The 17,060-nt window shown below is 48.6% G+C and overlaps 1 protein-coding gene across 3 annotated transcripts in view; it reads left to right on the top strand.

Annotated features, from left to right (window-relative positions):
- The first annotated feature begins 615 nt into the window (after positions 1 to 615).
- adcy5 (adenylate cyclase 5) overlaps positions 616 to 17,060 on the top strand; it is a 63,189-nt gene continuing 46,744 nt past the window's right edge. For all 3 annotated transcript variants that reach the window (XM_023826954.2, XM_023826953.2, XM_023826951.2), the window contains exon 1: positions 616 to 2,429. In XM_023826954.2, the coding sequence (XP_023682722.1) occupies positions 1,506 to 2,429 (924 nt within the window). In that variant the 5' untranslated portion in view covers positions 616 to 1,505. The remainder of the gene's footprint in view (positions 2,430 to 17,060) is intronic.

The following is a 17,060-nucleotide window of genomic DNA, read 5'->3' as shown; positions in this document are numbered from 1 at the left end:
TTTACATAAAATCAATTGACCTGAAATCCCAAATCTGTTGGTAGCTGTAAGTCCCCCAGGAGTACTCGTTAAACGTGGCTTGTCCCGTCCCCTCGTTTCAATCAAACAGGTGGCAGGAGAGCTTCAATGTGGGAAAGCAGCCGACATAATGACCTGCGAGACCGAAATACATGCAGCCATTTTCATTGCACGATAACCTGCATTGACTGAAAATGATCCGGCTACCATGATACCGCCGCACAAACAGCCGGGCTGTATGTTTTGACCACAAATAACTACAGATCCGCCACTGCGGTTTCTCTTCGTAAGTGTAAGGGGTAAAACATTTTCGTCCACAACCATTATAACAGTTTCCAGCTCGTCCCACGTACTTAGAGGGTTCAGAAACTATGTATTTAAAAGTACGGCTGCGTCCATCGTCCACAGGTCTTGACCTGAGAGCAGCCGATCGGCCTGGTCCAGCTACGGACCCAAGAACCGGGCGACGACTAAGCGGAGTGTAGCGAGTAGGACAGCGACTTTTACTGACACTCGCCAAAACCAATGAGAGCTCGCAAGTGAAGGAGTTTATCCAATGAGAAGCGAGGAGGGCGGGATTGGGGAATCAAACTTGGTTGAATGGCGAGCGCTGAGACCACCGACGGTGGAGGAGGCGATGCCCTATCGATCCGGGGCGGGCTTCAGGAGTGGGCCGGCCGGCACATCGCGCTGTAGACTCAGGTTTTGGATCACTGTCGCTGACTGTCTTTCCCTTTTTGGCTGCAGAAGGAGTCACCGTTAAAGGTGTGATCGCACATGGATAAACATCATGGATAAACAGCTCGCCAGGCGGCCGGCTCTGCGGCCGTGATCAGGACCCCCCCGGTCTGTAGCGGGATCCGGCAACGCGAAGCGCCGTCTTCTCCCGGTGGCAGTAAGGTCTCCTTAGCCGGGCATCGCCCCCGCCCCCGCCCCCGGAGCTGCGGGGGCGCGCAGGTGCGCGGAGGCGCGTCCCCGGTGCTCCGTGAGGCCGGTACCTTGGTCTCGGACCCGCCGCACCTCCGCGGACACGAAGCGCCGGGGAGGCTGATCAAAAACCACGGCGGACTGAATCAGAAGGACCGCCGGCGATCGGGGAGAAACCCGCCCGTGTCCGTTTTTATGTATTAATGGCGCTTTTCTGGCTGCAGTGTAATTAATGTCGCTTATTCCCTGGTTTCGCGTAAGATGAGTAAATGTAACAAGTAAGGTGATTCAATGTAACAATGTTGTTTCATTAAGTTGCTTTTACGGAAACATTTAATTGACACGTGTAATACATTCTAGGATGTCGTTATTCTAGGAAATAATGGACTGTATGCAAATTCCTGACCAAGCCCAGGAATTGATATTATCTGACTGATACTTTTGTGAGAGGATGGTAAACACACGCTGGTAAAGCGATGGGAAGTTGTCGGGAGCTGATCTCACGCCTGCGCTCATATTTAGTTTAATCGCTGTTATTTGGTACATTTTAATTGCATATCATGTCTCGGTCGAACAGCGTAAGCCCCCCCGCCGTGGCCCCCCCCGGGCCCCGAGAAGGCACAGAACACAGGTCAGCTTGGGCTGAGTCTGAGTCCATGGTCAATGGGTGCCCTTACCCAAGCCGGACTCTGAGTCGTAAGCTGGGCCGGGCCAGCAGCAGATGGAGGGATGTGGATGAGCTGGAGCGGGACCCTGGCCGTCCCGCGACCACCGTGAGCCGAGTCAGCTTCAGGTCTAAGTCGGCGTGGCAGGAGCACGGGGAGGAGGGCCAGAACAATAACAGGTCCTCCCCGAAGCTTGTGGATGGGGAGGTGAGGCCACGCTCCGTGGAGCTGGGTTTGGAAGACCGGAGAGCCAAGGGGAAAGGTGACGAGGAGCTGGTGCCTGAGGTCTACTTCTCCATGGTGTCCTGCTGCAGCAACGTCATGCAGGTCTTCAGGTCCAAGAAGTTCCAGTCGGAGAAGCTGGAGAGACTTTACCAGCGCTACTTTTTCCGGCTCAATCAGAGCAGCCTGACGATGCTCATGGCCGTTCTGGTGCTGGTGTGTGCGGTAATGCTGGGCTTTCACTGCGCTGGAAAAGCGTCCCGCGTGCCTTATGTGGTGGTCTTCTCACTGACTATCCTCCTCATCCTCCTGCTCATGGTATTATGTAACAGGAATGGGTTCCACCAGGACCACATGTGGATCGTCTGCTATCTCGTCATCTTGGTGGTATTAGTGGTTCAAGTGGTCGGGGTCTTGCTGGTGGAGCCACGCAGTGCCTCGGAGGGGATATGGTGGACCGTGTTCTTCATCCACACCATTTACACGCTGCTGCCGGTGAGAATGAGAGCCGCCGTCATCACTGGGGTGCTGCTCTCAGCCGTGCACGTGGCTGTCTCATGGAAGCTCAACGAGACCGACGTCTTCTTATGGAAACAGGTGCGTAACCTTGCATAACGACGTGAAACCATGCTTTATTTTGCAGTTTGCTCCAGTACAGGTACATTGAAATGCTTCTTACCCCCTTATGCTCTCCTTTGAGACACACGTATACAGAAGAGAGTGAAGCTGGGGGTCTGAGCGCAGGGGCAGGCCATTTACCTGACCCCCCCGGAACATTTTGGGGGCGTTAAGGGCCTAGCTGAAGGAGCGCGTGGTGTATTCTGAAATGATAAGCTGACATACTTCTGTTGGTCTTAACTGAAACAGTTGTAAGAGGGATATTTCATTATTTTAAATGAGTTTCTTTATCATCAATTTAATACACGTTACCCTAGCAATGGTGCTATTATTGTTTATCTTACCATATTTTATGTAAAAACTGAGCACTGAAATTCATACAGCCTTGTGCCAATATTCCTTGATGGGAGTATTGGTGTTTGTAAGAATACCTTCTGCTCCTGACTGCTGTGATGTGCCTGTACGTTGTGTTGTTGTTGTTGTTGTTGTTGTTGTGTGTCAGATGCCTGAGTAAAAGTGAATGACTGTTTTGCCTGTGACGTTCCTCACATCTACCTGAGGTGCCTTGCCGACATCGACACGTGAGCTGGACGCTGTCCTCCTCGCTTTTTACTTGCTGCTGCGCCAGCCGACCCGTCAGCATCAGAGATAAGAGTCAGAGGATGCGGCTGCGCGTTGCCGCAGCAACCGCGGCCCTGTTTGGCTATCACTCCTCAATTTGCCTTCTTAAGTCGCTATTTGGAGGAAATCCAGCTGGGATGTGTTTCCGTGGCGTTTTCTAAAGGAGGCCTGCCTGTGTTCGTCTGCTCTCTCATGTTGTTTTAATGTTAACCTTCAGCTCCATCTCGGCTGCAGGGACTCATTTGAAAAATAATGCGTAGTGCTACTTATTAATATTTTAAAAGGGATTCCGTGTGTACTGTAACCCAGATGGTTTCTTGCCGTTATCTGACATATTAATGATGGAGTACATTTGGAAAATATGTTGTCAGAGTATGCTGTGTGTACACAGACAGACAGATGGTTTCCTATACCTATAGGCACCAGAGTGTAACTTTATCTCTGGCAAGGTGCATTCTGGGAGCTGGGGGTGTGACCAGTGACTGAGGCCCACAAGCCCAGCTGTTGGTGCCCTGCTTCCTGTCATTTTCAGAGGACAAACATGCTTCATTCGCTGCATTGTTTGCTCATGAAGGTGACAGTCTCCTATTTTTAAAGCTGTTTTTTAAAAAAAAAAAAAAAAAAAAAAAGCCAGGCTCCTATCTGTCATTAAGCAGCTAATGTACTCATTCTTCATTAAGAGCGTGTGCATCTCCGAAGGCCCTAACCATGGACGTCGCCGGTGCCGAGGACACCTCGACTGTATGTGCTTTGCTTTGGGATCTGCACCGCGCTTCTATTCAGCCGGGCCTTGTAGATTAGCCACAGGAACACTGTGACATTTCAGAGTGGCTCTCCTCACATGGTGTGTCCAGTAACTGAGAGGAACACGAGGGGGGGGGGGGGGGGTGCACATGCAAATGCTTCTTGGATAAAGAGGACAGGTATCAGGTCTATCAGCATAAATGTGAATTTGACTGCTGGGTAGACCTGCCCCTGTACACTTACACATGCATGCAGTCAGTAAACATGGCAGTATTTGCATGTACTTATGGATAGATGCTTTTTTCCAAAGTGACGAAGGCTTGGGGTCAGAGGGCAGGGTCGTTGGAGCAGTTGGGGTTAAGGGCTTTGATCAAGGGCCCAGTGGCAATTGTTTTCTGTTGTGAGAATGTGGACTCGGCAACCAGATGAGAAGCTGATTCAGACGAAGGGGGTGGATTGTGGGTCAGGAGGCCTAGGCAAAATTCGTCATATGCATGTATGTGTGCTGGCCATGGGATTCAAACTCACAACCTTCTGGACATGGTCACTGCTGCCGGCTGTCTTGCGCAATAAACTTTAGGCTGCTGGTTAGGTGCCACGTGTTTGGGGGCAGTGGGGTGCAAGATGCAAGGCTCCTAGGGGTGGGGCTTAGATTGTAGCATCACTGAATCCCCCCCCCCCACCAAATATCTTAGTTATTTATGTATTTTATTTATTTTATTTTATTTATTTATTGATGGCCCTTCACAGTAAGAATGCATGTTTGCATCATATTGCTGGAGAAGAGTTTTAGAATAAACTGATAATTGTGTGACTTTAACAAGGTCTGCAGTTTGACCTGCGATTTCTCATACAGCGCCCCCTAGGATGGTTAAGGGAAAAACGGCTATGCTTGGAGGGGCAGTCAGAAGAAGCTCAGCTTAGCTCTGGAGCTCTAAATGACACCCCAGTCTTAGAGAGTGAGAGAGAAATGGAGATTCATGTATTAAGAGCAAGAAAAGAAAGAGATGCTTTAATGAAGAGTGACATGAAAGCATGTAACTAAGCACTGAAGCAGTAGTATGGCGTGGCTTTCTCCACAGTCATCTTCAACCTTTTGCTGCTTTTCTGTATTTTTTTCCCCAAAGCAAATCTCTTTCATGGGAGTTTTACTTACACAAAAATGTTCTGAGGGGAGAAGCAACTAGACGAGGTGGGACTAATCAATCAGATATCTTGGTCCCCCCTACTCCAGTTGCTTGGACCCACGTCCTCTGCAATCTAATTGGATATCTTTCTGAACCAATTATTTTTCCTTCTGCCCTCAGAACATTTTCCCACAAGCGTGAATCTCCCAACCTGGGAACGGGAATAATGTAATGTAGGCTTTGAATTTCATCTAGTGGGGCTCCTTGGTGGACCTCAAACAGGCGACACCTTCACACGCCCGCTGCTCTGTGGCAGGCGGGGGGGATACGGTGGCCGCATGTCCTGTTTGGCCATCAACAGCTTCTGTACATTCTGACACTTTTCCAGAGAAACTCACTCACCAGTGTGATGCAGAAAGTCTGTCAGCGACTTTGGGGGCTCAAAAGCTCAAGTAAATTATTGAGCAGCTTAGGGAAAAGGACATGGGCCACAACTTCAAGGGTTGCTCTACATATGTGCTGAACAGTTGTAGCGTAGTGTAGTATGGTGTAGGGTAGTGTAATGTACTGTGGTGCAGTATAGTGTAGTATGGTGTAGTTTAGTGCGGTGTAGTGTAGTGTAATATAGTGTAGTATAGTATAGTGTAGTATTATATGGTATGGTGCAGTGTAGTGCGATGTAATTAGTAAGTGGCATGTTATTCATGCAGGCATGGGGGTCCCATCTTCCTCCTTTTTTCACCGAAGTTCTTTTCTGTTATGTGAACTCGGCAGCCGGATGAGAAGCTGATTCATGCAAAGGGGGTGGATTGTGGGTCAGGAGGCCTCAGCAAAATTCGTCATACGCATGTATGTGTGGTGGGGCTGTATAGGCTAAAGTCCAGGGCTGATTTTTAATCCCAGTCCTGTCCTGCTTTATTTTTCTGCTTCCCCCCCTCCCCCAAGCTCCCTCACCTTAAACCCCTGGCACTTTCCCGCATCAGCTTCAGCCCCTGAGCTCTGCTGCAGACCGATGGCTGTTTCTCCTGCCGTCTGCATGCTGGCTTCTCACGCACCCGGCCAGCGCCGGCAGCCGCCCCGGGGGCTCGCTCTCGCACCCTCCCCCACGCTGTCCTGCTGATTTACCTTCTCACGTTGCATTAGGCAAACACTCCTTCTGTTCTCAGGAGGAACTTGCTGCTGCTTTGTAATGTCAGGCATGTTTTGCCCCTTCACTGGGCCCTGCGATGCCAGAATGCTACGTTACTGGGCCGTAGATCCATGCACCTTAAACGTGGATGACCTGACCCCCCCTCCCCCGTGCCAGAGGGGGGCTGCTGAATTTGAACACTTATCCACCTGTCTGGTTATTGTACCTTCCGGACTATGTGAATGAATTGTGTGACTATGTAGATGAATAGTGCAAGTGGAGTGATGTGAATATCATGGCTGCCTATGGGGATACAGGCCCACCTTGTAAACATGGGACACCGCCACCCACTGGCCAAGATTAGGTATAACCCCATAGAATGATTTTAAAAGAACAGCTATTTGACTGCATTACTCACTTCACACAGTTAATGGGGAGATTCCATCCATCCATCCATCCCTCAGCCTTGTACATGACCCTGCACTATACAGAATGACACGGTCAGTTTGCCTGCACCCCTATACCTGTCTGAGTCTGAAATGCTAATCATCACGCCACCTGCTGGCCAATACTCAGACCGCAGTTCAGTCTTTTTCCTTTTAGTCTTTCTCTAAATTCTAAATACATCTAAATACTCTTGCTTTGCTATGTACTTGTTGTTTGCCTTTAATTATCTCAATAGGCCTATTATATTGCAGCGTATGCAGTGTGTTTCTGGTGCTGCCTAGTTGTGTTTGATTGGGGCCAAACGCTCCTGTAAAGTTTCTGTTTTGCTGGCATTGTTTTTGGTTGTCGACGCACAGTTTGGCAGCTTTCGCTCTCTGGAAATGTGAGCTGGGGGTGCGTACGGGAGTGCGTCGTGCCGTTTGGAGCTCTCTCGGCACTTGCGGGAAGCTCGCCGGGCCCATTGCTGTTTGCCTTCTGACGATCAGCCTCTCTTTGGCAGCCGGTAGCCAGACGAGCTGCTTGCACTGCTGCTGTTCCGCACTGCTGCTGATCCGCACTGCTGCTGATCCCCGTGTTCCTACGGAAAACGTCTCTGTTGGCTCTCGTTTGTGGCATTTGACCTGTTTGCATGGAGCAGCAGCTGCTAAAAGCAGCCACTGGGGACATTTGCATAGGTGAGCGGGGAAGCGATTATTCACCCACCTATGAGGAAACATTTTCTTTCATCCAAAACAGTGGGCCTTAGTCACTCTTAAATGAAAAACCCCTCCCTCATTATGGTGTCTGTAACCTTTGCCCCCCCCCCCCCGACCTGTGCCCCCTTGCTGTGAAAGTGAGAGTGCTTTCTTAATTCCTCAGGTTAATCTCTTCCCCCACATCCTGCATTCTCTGTATTGCCGCAGCTGTGGAATGAATGTTTTCCTGAGGATTAAGCTAGGTGTCTTGGCTGCACAGCTAATCTTTCTCACCCATTGTTCCGCTGAAAAATGTCCCTACTTAGTTGCTGTTTATCAGATGGGGCCCAGGTGGGATGGAGGCGACAGCAGACACGTCATACAGCATTGCTTTTGGAAGCTACTTGAAGGTGTAACCAAAATGTTGGTTCGTTACATTGGTCAAAAAGCCCATCGGAGTTTAGGCATGGGTTAATTGGGTTTGGAGGCTTAATTTTGGACTCGCTCCAGTGGTTTTGGAGACTGTGAGGAGCAGCTCTTTCTCTGATTCGCTGAGGTTAATCCTCCACATGCAAGCACTTGTGAGCCATCTTACTGGCGACAGAGTTTTGGAGGGAAATTCAGAAGCTGAATGTTAGCCGAACCTGAGGATTATGGGTGATCGTGTGCTGGAAAGTTGAAACCTAATGCTAAAATGACCAAGTCCAGTGAAGCCACCTAAATATACGTTACACACCAGTGAGTTTGTCCCCACAGGAACTCCGTGATCAGCTTCAAAATGGGATTAAGTCCAACTCCTGATGGGTTTGAACAGCACATTCTTCCTAACAGGTAGCTTGCATTCAGTGATAAGCTATGTTGCACCGCAGCCAGGCAGCTCCTGGTTATGCAACCCTGGATGCTCGTCAGTCCTGGGACAGCAGGATGGGGGGGCCTGCTGCCACTAATTAGTAGGATATAGACGTTACATCGTTTATACATTTCTGTGGAAGACTAAAGATCAATCTGCAGGCCAGATTTAATAATGAATTTAAAAAGCATGTCACAGGCAGTATGAAAGCTGCTCTGCAGTTTGGGCTACACTCATACAGTACCTCGTCATGAGGCGTTATTTAGCGTGTGCGGGTCGAACTAATGTATGTCAGAGGACACGATGAATGCAGGCCTTTTGTAACCAGCAGCAGTGCATAATTTCCCCTCGGTGTCTGATCATGGGCTCTCTTACTGAAATACAGTAATTATCATCGTGGCGACCTCCCTCAATGAGTATGCGCTTATAAAGCTTTTTATTGTACAGTAAGTGTTCTGTTTAACCTAACCCTTTTTCTTTTTTTCTGTTTATTTACAGTACATAATAGGAACAAGTTGTAACATTTAAAATAACTTCTTGCATTTTAGGCCATATGCAATAATATGCAAATCGCGTATGATGTTACAGCTGCATGTTGTTTCTGCCCTGTGCGCGTCTGCTTGCTCTCTCACACTTGTGCGGGTCTCCCTTGACATGCAGTCAGCCTAAACGGTGTCTCTAAAGCGCACGTGTTGTGTGTGTGACCTGCGACGGCCTGGATTCCCGTCCAGCGGGTCCCCTGCCTTGTGGCCTGTGCTGCCTCACCTCAGATGGACTCCAGGCTCCCCTGGGATCTGGATCCTGGGATAGAAGGCTGCAGAATCGATAGGTGGGGTTTGAAAATGAAGTCTCCGTATGTCTGGATTTTCCGGACCGGAAGTGATGGGGTGCAGGTGGTTTTACTCTGCATTTACTGGCACTTTGAGAGGAATCTTTAAGTTACTGCATAATTAAATGTTTACATTATTTGTATTAATATTGTTCTCCTAAACACTGGGTTTTCCAAATAGCAATGAATGTTGATCTATTGTATTTAAAATACTGACCTTCTTGGGGGTATCACTTATTATTACTGGATTAACATCTGGATGTGGAGTGTGCCGTGCCGTTGTCATTTTTAGGGCGTGTCCATGGTGCAGGATCATTCCAGGTGGTGGAGATCACATGCTGTCCTGACTGACCTTTAGCTTCTGTTGTGTTTGTGGCCCTCATCTTCTCTAGCACTTGCGAGACCACTGCTGCCGTCTTGTCACCCGCTGCTACCACTAGCACCAGCTGTTTGTCACCTGACCTCTCTTGCGTTCAGGAATTCCACAGGTTATTCCTTTTCTCTGCGATGCTCGTGCAGATGGGGGGGGGGGGGGGGTGGGCTCTCTGAGAGACACATCCAGACCCTTGTCTCTCCCCCCACCCATTGTGTTTTGTCTGGGTAAGGGAGCCAAGACCTGTACTGCATTTGTTCAGACCTCAGGTGGATGCAGCTGGTTATCTGATGTCTCTGCAGATAGCCTCTGATTTCAGGGCAGTCTGCTTGCTGTACCCAGCCCATGTTCCTGTGAACTATCACAGAAACTAAAGACTGGAGGTTGGCTAAAGACATGGCTGGAAGTTGCACTTCACATTTACGCTCCTAATTTGCACAGTTCATATTATGTGACTGGTGTTTGGATGAGTGTTAGTGTTAGTGTTTGAGTGAGTGTTAATGTTAGTGTTTGGGTGAGTGTTAGTGTTTGGGTGAGTGTTAGTGTTTGGATGAGTGTTAGTGTTTGGATGAGTGTTAGTGTTTGGGTGAGTGTTAATGTTTGGATGAGTGTTAGTGTTTGGATGAGTGTTAGTGTTTGGGTGAGTGTTAATGTTAGTGTTTGGATGAGTGTTAGTGTTTGGGTGAGTGTTAATGTTAGTGTTTGGATGAGTGTTAGTGTTTGGGTGAGTGTTAATGTTAGTGTTTGGGTGAGTGTTAGTGTTTGGGTGAGTGTTAATGTTAGTGTTTGGATGAGTGTTAGTGTTTGGGTGAGTGTTAATGTTAGTGTTTGGGTGAGTGTTAATGTTAGTGTTTGGGTGAGTGTTAATGTTAGTGTTTGGATGAGTGTTAGTGTTTGGGTTAGTGTTAATGTTAGTGTTTGGGTGAGTGTTAATGTTAGTGTTTGGATGAGTGTTAGTGTTTGGGTGAGTGTTAATGTTAGTGTTTGGGTGAGTGTTAGTGTTTGGGTGAGTGTTAATGTTAGTGTTTGGGTGAGTGTTAATGTTAGTGTTTGGGTGAGTGTTAATGTTAGTGTTTGGGTGAGTGTTAATGTTAGTGTTTGGATGAGTGTTAGTGTTTGGGTGAGTGTTAATGTTAGTGTTTGGGTGAGTGTTAGTGTTTGGGTGAGTGTTAATGTTAGTGTTTGGGTGAGTGTTAGTGTTTGGGTGAGTGTTAATGTTAGTGTTTGGGTGAGTGTTAGTGTTTGGGTGAGTGTTAATGTTAGTGTTTGGGTGAGTGTTAGTGTTATTGCTGGAATTCAGCTTCTGATGGCTGCTGGGGTCAGATGTAATGTTAAATGGTGGGGGTTCTGGCTTTGATCGGCCCCCCGTTTGCATGTAGCAAAGTGGTGGTGGTGGTTTCTGTGACGGCCAGGGCGGGCCGTCTTGCCATGATGTGGAGCTGCTTCGGGTAAAAGCTGCTGAGATGAATCTGCTGTGCCTGGGCCTGCGCTGCAGTGACAGGGGGCCTCCGTCACCCACATGACAGATCCTTCCATTTAACGAGTGTGAATTCCCGCAGTGCCGACGCCAGTCCGGCCGCCAGACGCCGTGCCGTGTCCTCGCCTGGCATGGGAGCGTCACGGTGATCTGAGTTTCCGTGGAGATCAGCTCTTCTGAGGGTTGTGGTGTGCAGGACAATTATATATAAAGTGGATGTTTTTATCTAAAGCAACATATATTAAGAAAGAAAGAGTAGACAGCTCCTGGAGCAACTGGGGTTAAGGGCCTTGCTCAGGGACCCAATGGTGACATCACTCTCCTGACCCTTTGATCTGAACCGGTGACCTCATGATCATAGGCACAGTGTCCTAATGCACTGAGCCACAGAGCCTCCCCAGGAAGCCTATTTTTGGAACCATGTGGCCTCCTGAAGCTGAGACCTTGGAGCCATCTTCAGATGAAGGGTGTTGGTCTGTTGGCCCCTTCATTTGTTCCTCTGAAAGGTGTGGATATCAGATGCCAGCTTTGACGTCACCTGCAGGATATCTGATGCTAGTTTTGAGATTACCTGCAGGAGGTTTCTCTCTGCAAAGCTGAAGAGATCCTCTCCTCCACCTGCATATGCCTCTCTGCCTGAAAGGTGCACTTCCTTTTTTCTCCACTACCCCCCTTTATATCTTTGACTGCCTAAATGTTGTAGATGTTAATGGTGTCTGCATACTGCAGCTCTATTCAGGTAGGCTGGTGATGAGCAAAGGTGGCAGGGTAACCCAGTATGGAGTGTCTTCTGCCAAACGTGCGGCCTGCAGAAGGTCCTTCAGAGGGTCTGGCTCTTATTGGTTCTTAGGAGAGCCTGGGTCTCATTGGTCATTTAGTAGGCCTGGGTCTCATTGGTCGTTTACAGGGGTCTGGCTCTCATTGGTCTTTCAAAAGGGGTCTGGCTCTCATTTGTCCTTCACAGGGTCTGGCTCTCATTTGTCATTCAGTCAGCCTGGCTCTCATTGGTCCTTCAGAGGGCCTGGCTCTCATTGGTCCTTCAGAGGGCTTCATTATACTTCGTCCTTCGGAGGGACTGGTTCTCGTTGGTCCTTTGGAGGGACTGGATCTGTTTTGCCATTCAGCGGTTCTGGTGTTTCACCATGTCCTGTTTGATGAATTCTGATTGGTGTTTGGGCCAGCAGCTATTTCTCGTTATTTTTGGTCTTTTGTTTTTTATAAAATTGGTCATATTTATTGGTGTGTGGCCTGTGAGGTGAAAGACTGTTCAATGTATCGTAGAGAATGGGGTCCTTTCAGCTATGACCGTGGTGAGTAGAACCAGGAAAGTGGGAGTGAAACCCAAATGGCTCTGGGGGAGGGAAATTTCTTTTTATTTAGCCATAGATATGAAAATGGAGGCAAAACAAATGGAACAAGAGAGCTGTTTATATGAGGGGTTTCTGAAAGCATAGCTGGGGGGATGGATGGATGAACGAGTGCAGGAATATTATCAGCCTCCAGCTTGGAACCTCACCGCCCCCCCGATCACTGCGCAGAGATGGAGCTGAAGGTGCCGAGGTCCCTGGCAGTGAGTCAGAGCTGAGCACGTGGCCTGTTATTGTTTTAGGCCCCCCTGGGAGGGGGGTGGGGGCGGGGTGGTTAAGAGCCGGGCTCCCCCCTTCAAGCTGGACGGCACTTTAATGGGCGAGGGCAAACAGCCTGCAGCTGGCGCTGTCCCCCAGAAGCGTCGGCATCCGGCTGGATTTTATGCGTCTACATGCTATGAAGGAACCTCTGGAAGCAGCTGATGGCAACGCCGAACATGGGGTCATCCATCAAATGTAAAGTACTGTCTCACGAGGTAATGTGTTTAAAAGTAAATTCAAATCAGCTCATTGTCTAACAACTCTTTGACGAAGACAAATATCCACTGTTGGCCAAGGTGACCATGTGACCTGGCTCATTATGAACGCTTTGCTCAAGGCTTCCGGCTGTGTCCTGTGAGCTTGGTTAGGGATTAGGGTTAGTGTTGGCGTTAGCTAGCCTTTGAAGGTCACCGCAGGGCCCCATGACGGCCCCTTTCCACTATCAAATTGCTGTTTACATTATAGAGGACAGACGTATGGTGTTTTTATTTTATTCTTCTACCTGAAAAATGTGATGCAGATCTTTATTACCCCTTTGTAAATTAATTTAAAGGTCCCATTCATGAAACTCAGCTCACCTTTCGGCTTTTTGTTTGTTTTTAATTTTCAAGTTGTCATTAAGGTCTTTCCTTTCCCGTAAACCTGCCTTATGGGTTGTTTTCACCAGCTTTATAAAAGGAATCTGTTATCATACATATAATATCCCACTGCCCTTTGAGGCACAGTGAAACAGCGCAGATGAACAGGGTGTAAGGCCTGCAGGTTGTGTATCCGCTGCCCCTTCTCATGTTAATATTATGAAGAGTATTGGTTAAGCAGCGGGGCGGCATGGTGGTGCAGTAGTTGGCACTGTCACCTCAAACCTCTGGGACCTGGGTTTGAGTCTCCAGCAGGGTTCCATGTGTGTGGAGTTTGCATGTTCTCCCTGTGTTGTCTTGCGGTTTCCTCTGGGTACTGCAGTTTCCCCCCACAGTGCAAAAACATGTTGAGGCTGATTGAATAGGCTCTGGACCCCCCCTGGCCCTGAATAGGACAAGCCGTTTCAGAAAATGGATGGATGGATGGATAGTTCAGCGGCAGAACGGCAGTGCTGTAATGTTTCTGTATCACTAATTCCTTCAGAATCTATGTTCGTGGCCATTCTGACGTCTTTGTGCAATATGGAAAAGGTGGAAAGCTCCAGTCTAGAAAATACAAATCCATAGCAAGGTTTTGTTGCAACCAACCAGTTGAATATACAGAGTCACAGTCACAGAATACTCAACTGGTTGGTTGAAACAAAGCCTTGGTGTGAATCTGTACTTGCTGGACCTGAACATTCCACCACTGCAATATGGTTTATAAAGTTACAGGGGAGGGTTACAGGCCGTGTGGTTCTGCAGAGCTATATGCGCTAATAGACAGTGTGACATGTATTGAGAAGCAGTGATTTCCGACGGTGAATCATTAATCATTACAGATGTGGTGTGGTGCCACCCCCTAGGTGCCTTTGGAGGTCCCCCATGACGTTGTCACTGTCCCCACATGTCGTGGTGTTTTCCAACGGCACGCAGGTTTTCCATCCACTGATTGCGCCAGTAATAGTAAGAAAGTTTGTGGAAGGCCTTCTCCTCGACCCGTCAGGCTGTTCGCCTTGCATTTACACCGAATGCCGTGAGTGTCCGAAGTCTCGCTCTCTAATTAATATCCAAAGTCCTCCGGGGAAAACTCCCAGTCAGAAATAGCTGACCGAAGAGCCTTTTTAGCGTTCATGTGACTTCAGGAAAAGTCAGGCTTCATTATGAATGTATTTATTATTTTGACCATGTTTTGTGCCTGGGGGTGGGGCTTCAGCATTTGAAATGGGTGGGGGGTGAGGGTGGCTGTGGAGAAGCCCCTCCTGAATGAGGATGCTGGATTACGATGAAGATGTGCAGTGGGACGCAGCCACATGATAGTTATCAGGACCCACACAGAACAGACTAGGATCTCTGTCTTGTAGTTTTACATAAGTCCTGTAATCTTTTTTATTTACATCATGGCTTGTTGTGCTGGCTGTAGGAGGATTCTGCGTAGGTTTTCAGATGAACGACAGCTTTTTCTAAGGTTTAGCAACTGGTGGACAGACACAGAGTCCATAGATGGATCATGTTGCCTCTTCATGTAGACTAGATGCAAGCGGGAGATTTATTTTAATATGATTATTTTATTACAAGCCTTTCACTGCTGAAACTCTTTGACAACTTAATGAATTTTATACTTATGGACTAAATATGTGATGCAGAATCATTTCTTCACTTGACTTCATTTAGACTCATAAATCAAAAGAATTCTATACTATAAATGGCAGATAATAGATTATCATTGAGCTGTCGAACGTCACAGTGCATTTTTTGATGTGGGTGGACTCCCCTGTGTGCCGTAATGCGCAGGGGGGTGTCAGCGTCTGAGGAGCATTAAGATGGAGACGCTGCTTCCTCCAGGCCTTGTATGGTGTGGCCCAGCTATCCCTGTGTGTATGAGAAAAATTCAGAGCTCTGGTGCCCAGAGCTTGGGAATGGAACAGCATCCCAGCCACACAGGGACTGACCTGGCAGAGAGCTTGCAGTGCCCCCTAGAGGCTGTCCCCCCCCCCCCTGCTCCCCCAGACCCGCCCGTCTAACCAGGCAGCCTGGCAGCTTCCCTCTTTGGCCGTTCCTCCCGATTGCAGTGCGAGTGCGTTTTAGCGATGCTCTGTTTGTGCACAGATGATTGATGCTGGCCCGTCGGGGAGGTGCGAGAGTGACTGTAAACACGCGTTTTCACCCCGTGTCTATAAATGGCTGCCGCTAATGCGTCCAGCACAGTGTTTATGAAAAGCCTGAGCCAGATTTCCACTCCAGAGGCTCGGACCCTGGACCCTGCTCACCATCTTGTGCTTCCTCCATAATTGGTACTATGCTGGGAAATTCCAGTTTTAGTTCTAGGAAAATAACACAGTAAAAGCTGTAAAATGCATGCTTTGTGAAACGTCTCCCTGATACTCTATGAGTAGATGCTGCTCTGATTTCATTCCTTCACTGGTCATCTTTCTAATATTCCTGTTTTATTTATTTAGCAGATGCTTCCCCTGAATCCCTGTTACACAATAAGTGTGAAATGCCATGTCTGCTACCACAATATAGCAGTTAACCCAGAGGACATCACTGCCTTCTGCTGGAGTTTAAGGTTCTCCTGCCTGCCCCTGTAGGTGAACCCCTGCTGTCGACCTTGTTTGTGCTGACTTTCCCTCCATCTTTAGGCATCGTAAGGGAAACTACTGGCTCCCTAACCTTCCTGAGGGACTGCAGCCTCTACATTTGATGTAAACACACGTCCTGACAGCGTGCACGTTTGACGGAGGGCTTTTCAAAGTTTAAAACACTTGTTTTCTGGGAGGGTAATGATGGAGTTTTCTGTGCACCGGTTTTCCCCTGGGTGGCTGCAGCCCCTCGTCGAACACTGTGGGGGACAAACCGCACACGCTCGCAGCTGCACTGCTACTCACGGCGCCCCCATGTGGATGGTATGTGATAAAACCTGAACTGGACGACGCTTAGGTGTTTGGCTTTAGCAGCGGACGGTTTCTGCCTGATGACCGTCAGCTGGGCTCTGCCTTCTTAGGCTTCATTCTGCTGTTAGGCTCACGTCTTATCCAGTCTGATCTAATTATGAAGATAAGGAACAACAACTACATCATGCGCAGACATGAATAACTCCATTAGCTTAAAGATGCTAACAGAGTAAATCTCCCTGTAAGTCAATCATTCATGGAGCCTCAACATTGAGGAACTGGACTGCACTGGAGCATATTGGGGCTCTTTTGGTGTGAATTCACTAGTTTACCTCTTTCATCTTCCCTTTGTTATTTTCCAATTAAATGAAGTTCTAGGGGTTCTTCTGCAAAGAGCTGCCCAGTGCTGGGAAGCCCAGTGCCGCCTTCTCCTTTGGACCTGAGGAACCTGCTATGTGGGGCCTTGATGATCTGGACATGCTTCCAGAATGATGGAGCACTGTAGCCAAAAGCAGCACGGGCTCGGTCCACGGAAGGGAGAGCGTGACCCTGATCTCTAGCTGATTTGCTTTAGTTCTGCTGCTTTGCTGACATCAGTGCTCTTACAGATCAGTTCTTTTTTGCCTCTGCTATGGCACCCCTGCATTGTTTATTTCTTGCTCTGCCCCATGCCTGCTGTACTGTACTCGGCAAGACATGCCAGGCGTAAATGATTTTGAATGAACATGTTGCTTTATGTAACTTGAACGCAGTTAAGCTTTCAGGAGGCGTATACCATCTTGAAGGTCACCCCAGTAGGCCGGGGCACATGGCTTTGATGCAGGAGCTCACACCCATCCAAGCTCCATGGGGAGCATGCAGTGATCATCCCTCCAGACCAGATCGGTGCTGGAGAGGCATTCTGCCTCCTCTTGCTGGTACCACTCAGACATGTGCACCTGCCCTGGTCCTGCCTTTGCCATGGTCCTCTAGGGAAACCTACTAACGGGCTCTCAGACTTAGGGATGATGGGCCGGTGTGACTGCAGCGACTGGGAGCACAGGATGGAGAACAAGTGAAATAGGGCCCTGCCCATCACAGACTCCGCCCACTACTGACTCCACCCACCACTGACTCCACTCTCCTTACCAAAAAGCCCTCATCTGCTGTTGTATCCATTGATAAGATCTTTGCCTGAGTTTTCTATACGGCTCATCTTTT

The sequence above is a fragment of the Paramormyrops kingsleyae genome, chromosome 16 (assembly GCF_048594095.1).
Source record: "Paramormyrops kingsleyae isolate MSU_618 chromosome 16, PKINGS_0.4, whole genome shotgun sequence".
Lineage (NCBI taxonomy): Eukaryota > Metazoa > Chordata > Actinopteri > Osteoglossiformes > Mormyridae > Paramormyrops > Paramormyrops kingsleyae.
Note: the sequence above shows the minus strand (reverse complement) of the source record. Positions and strands in the feature narration are given on the sequence as shown.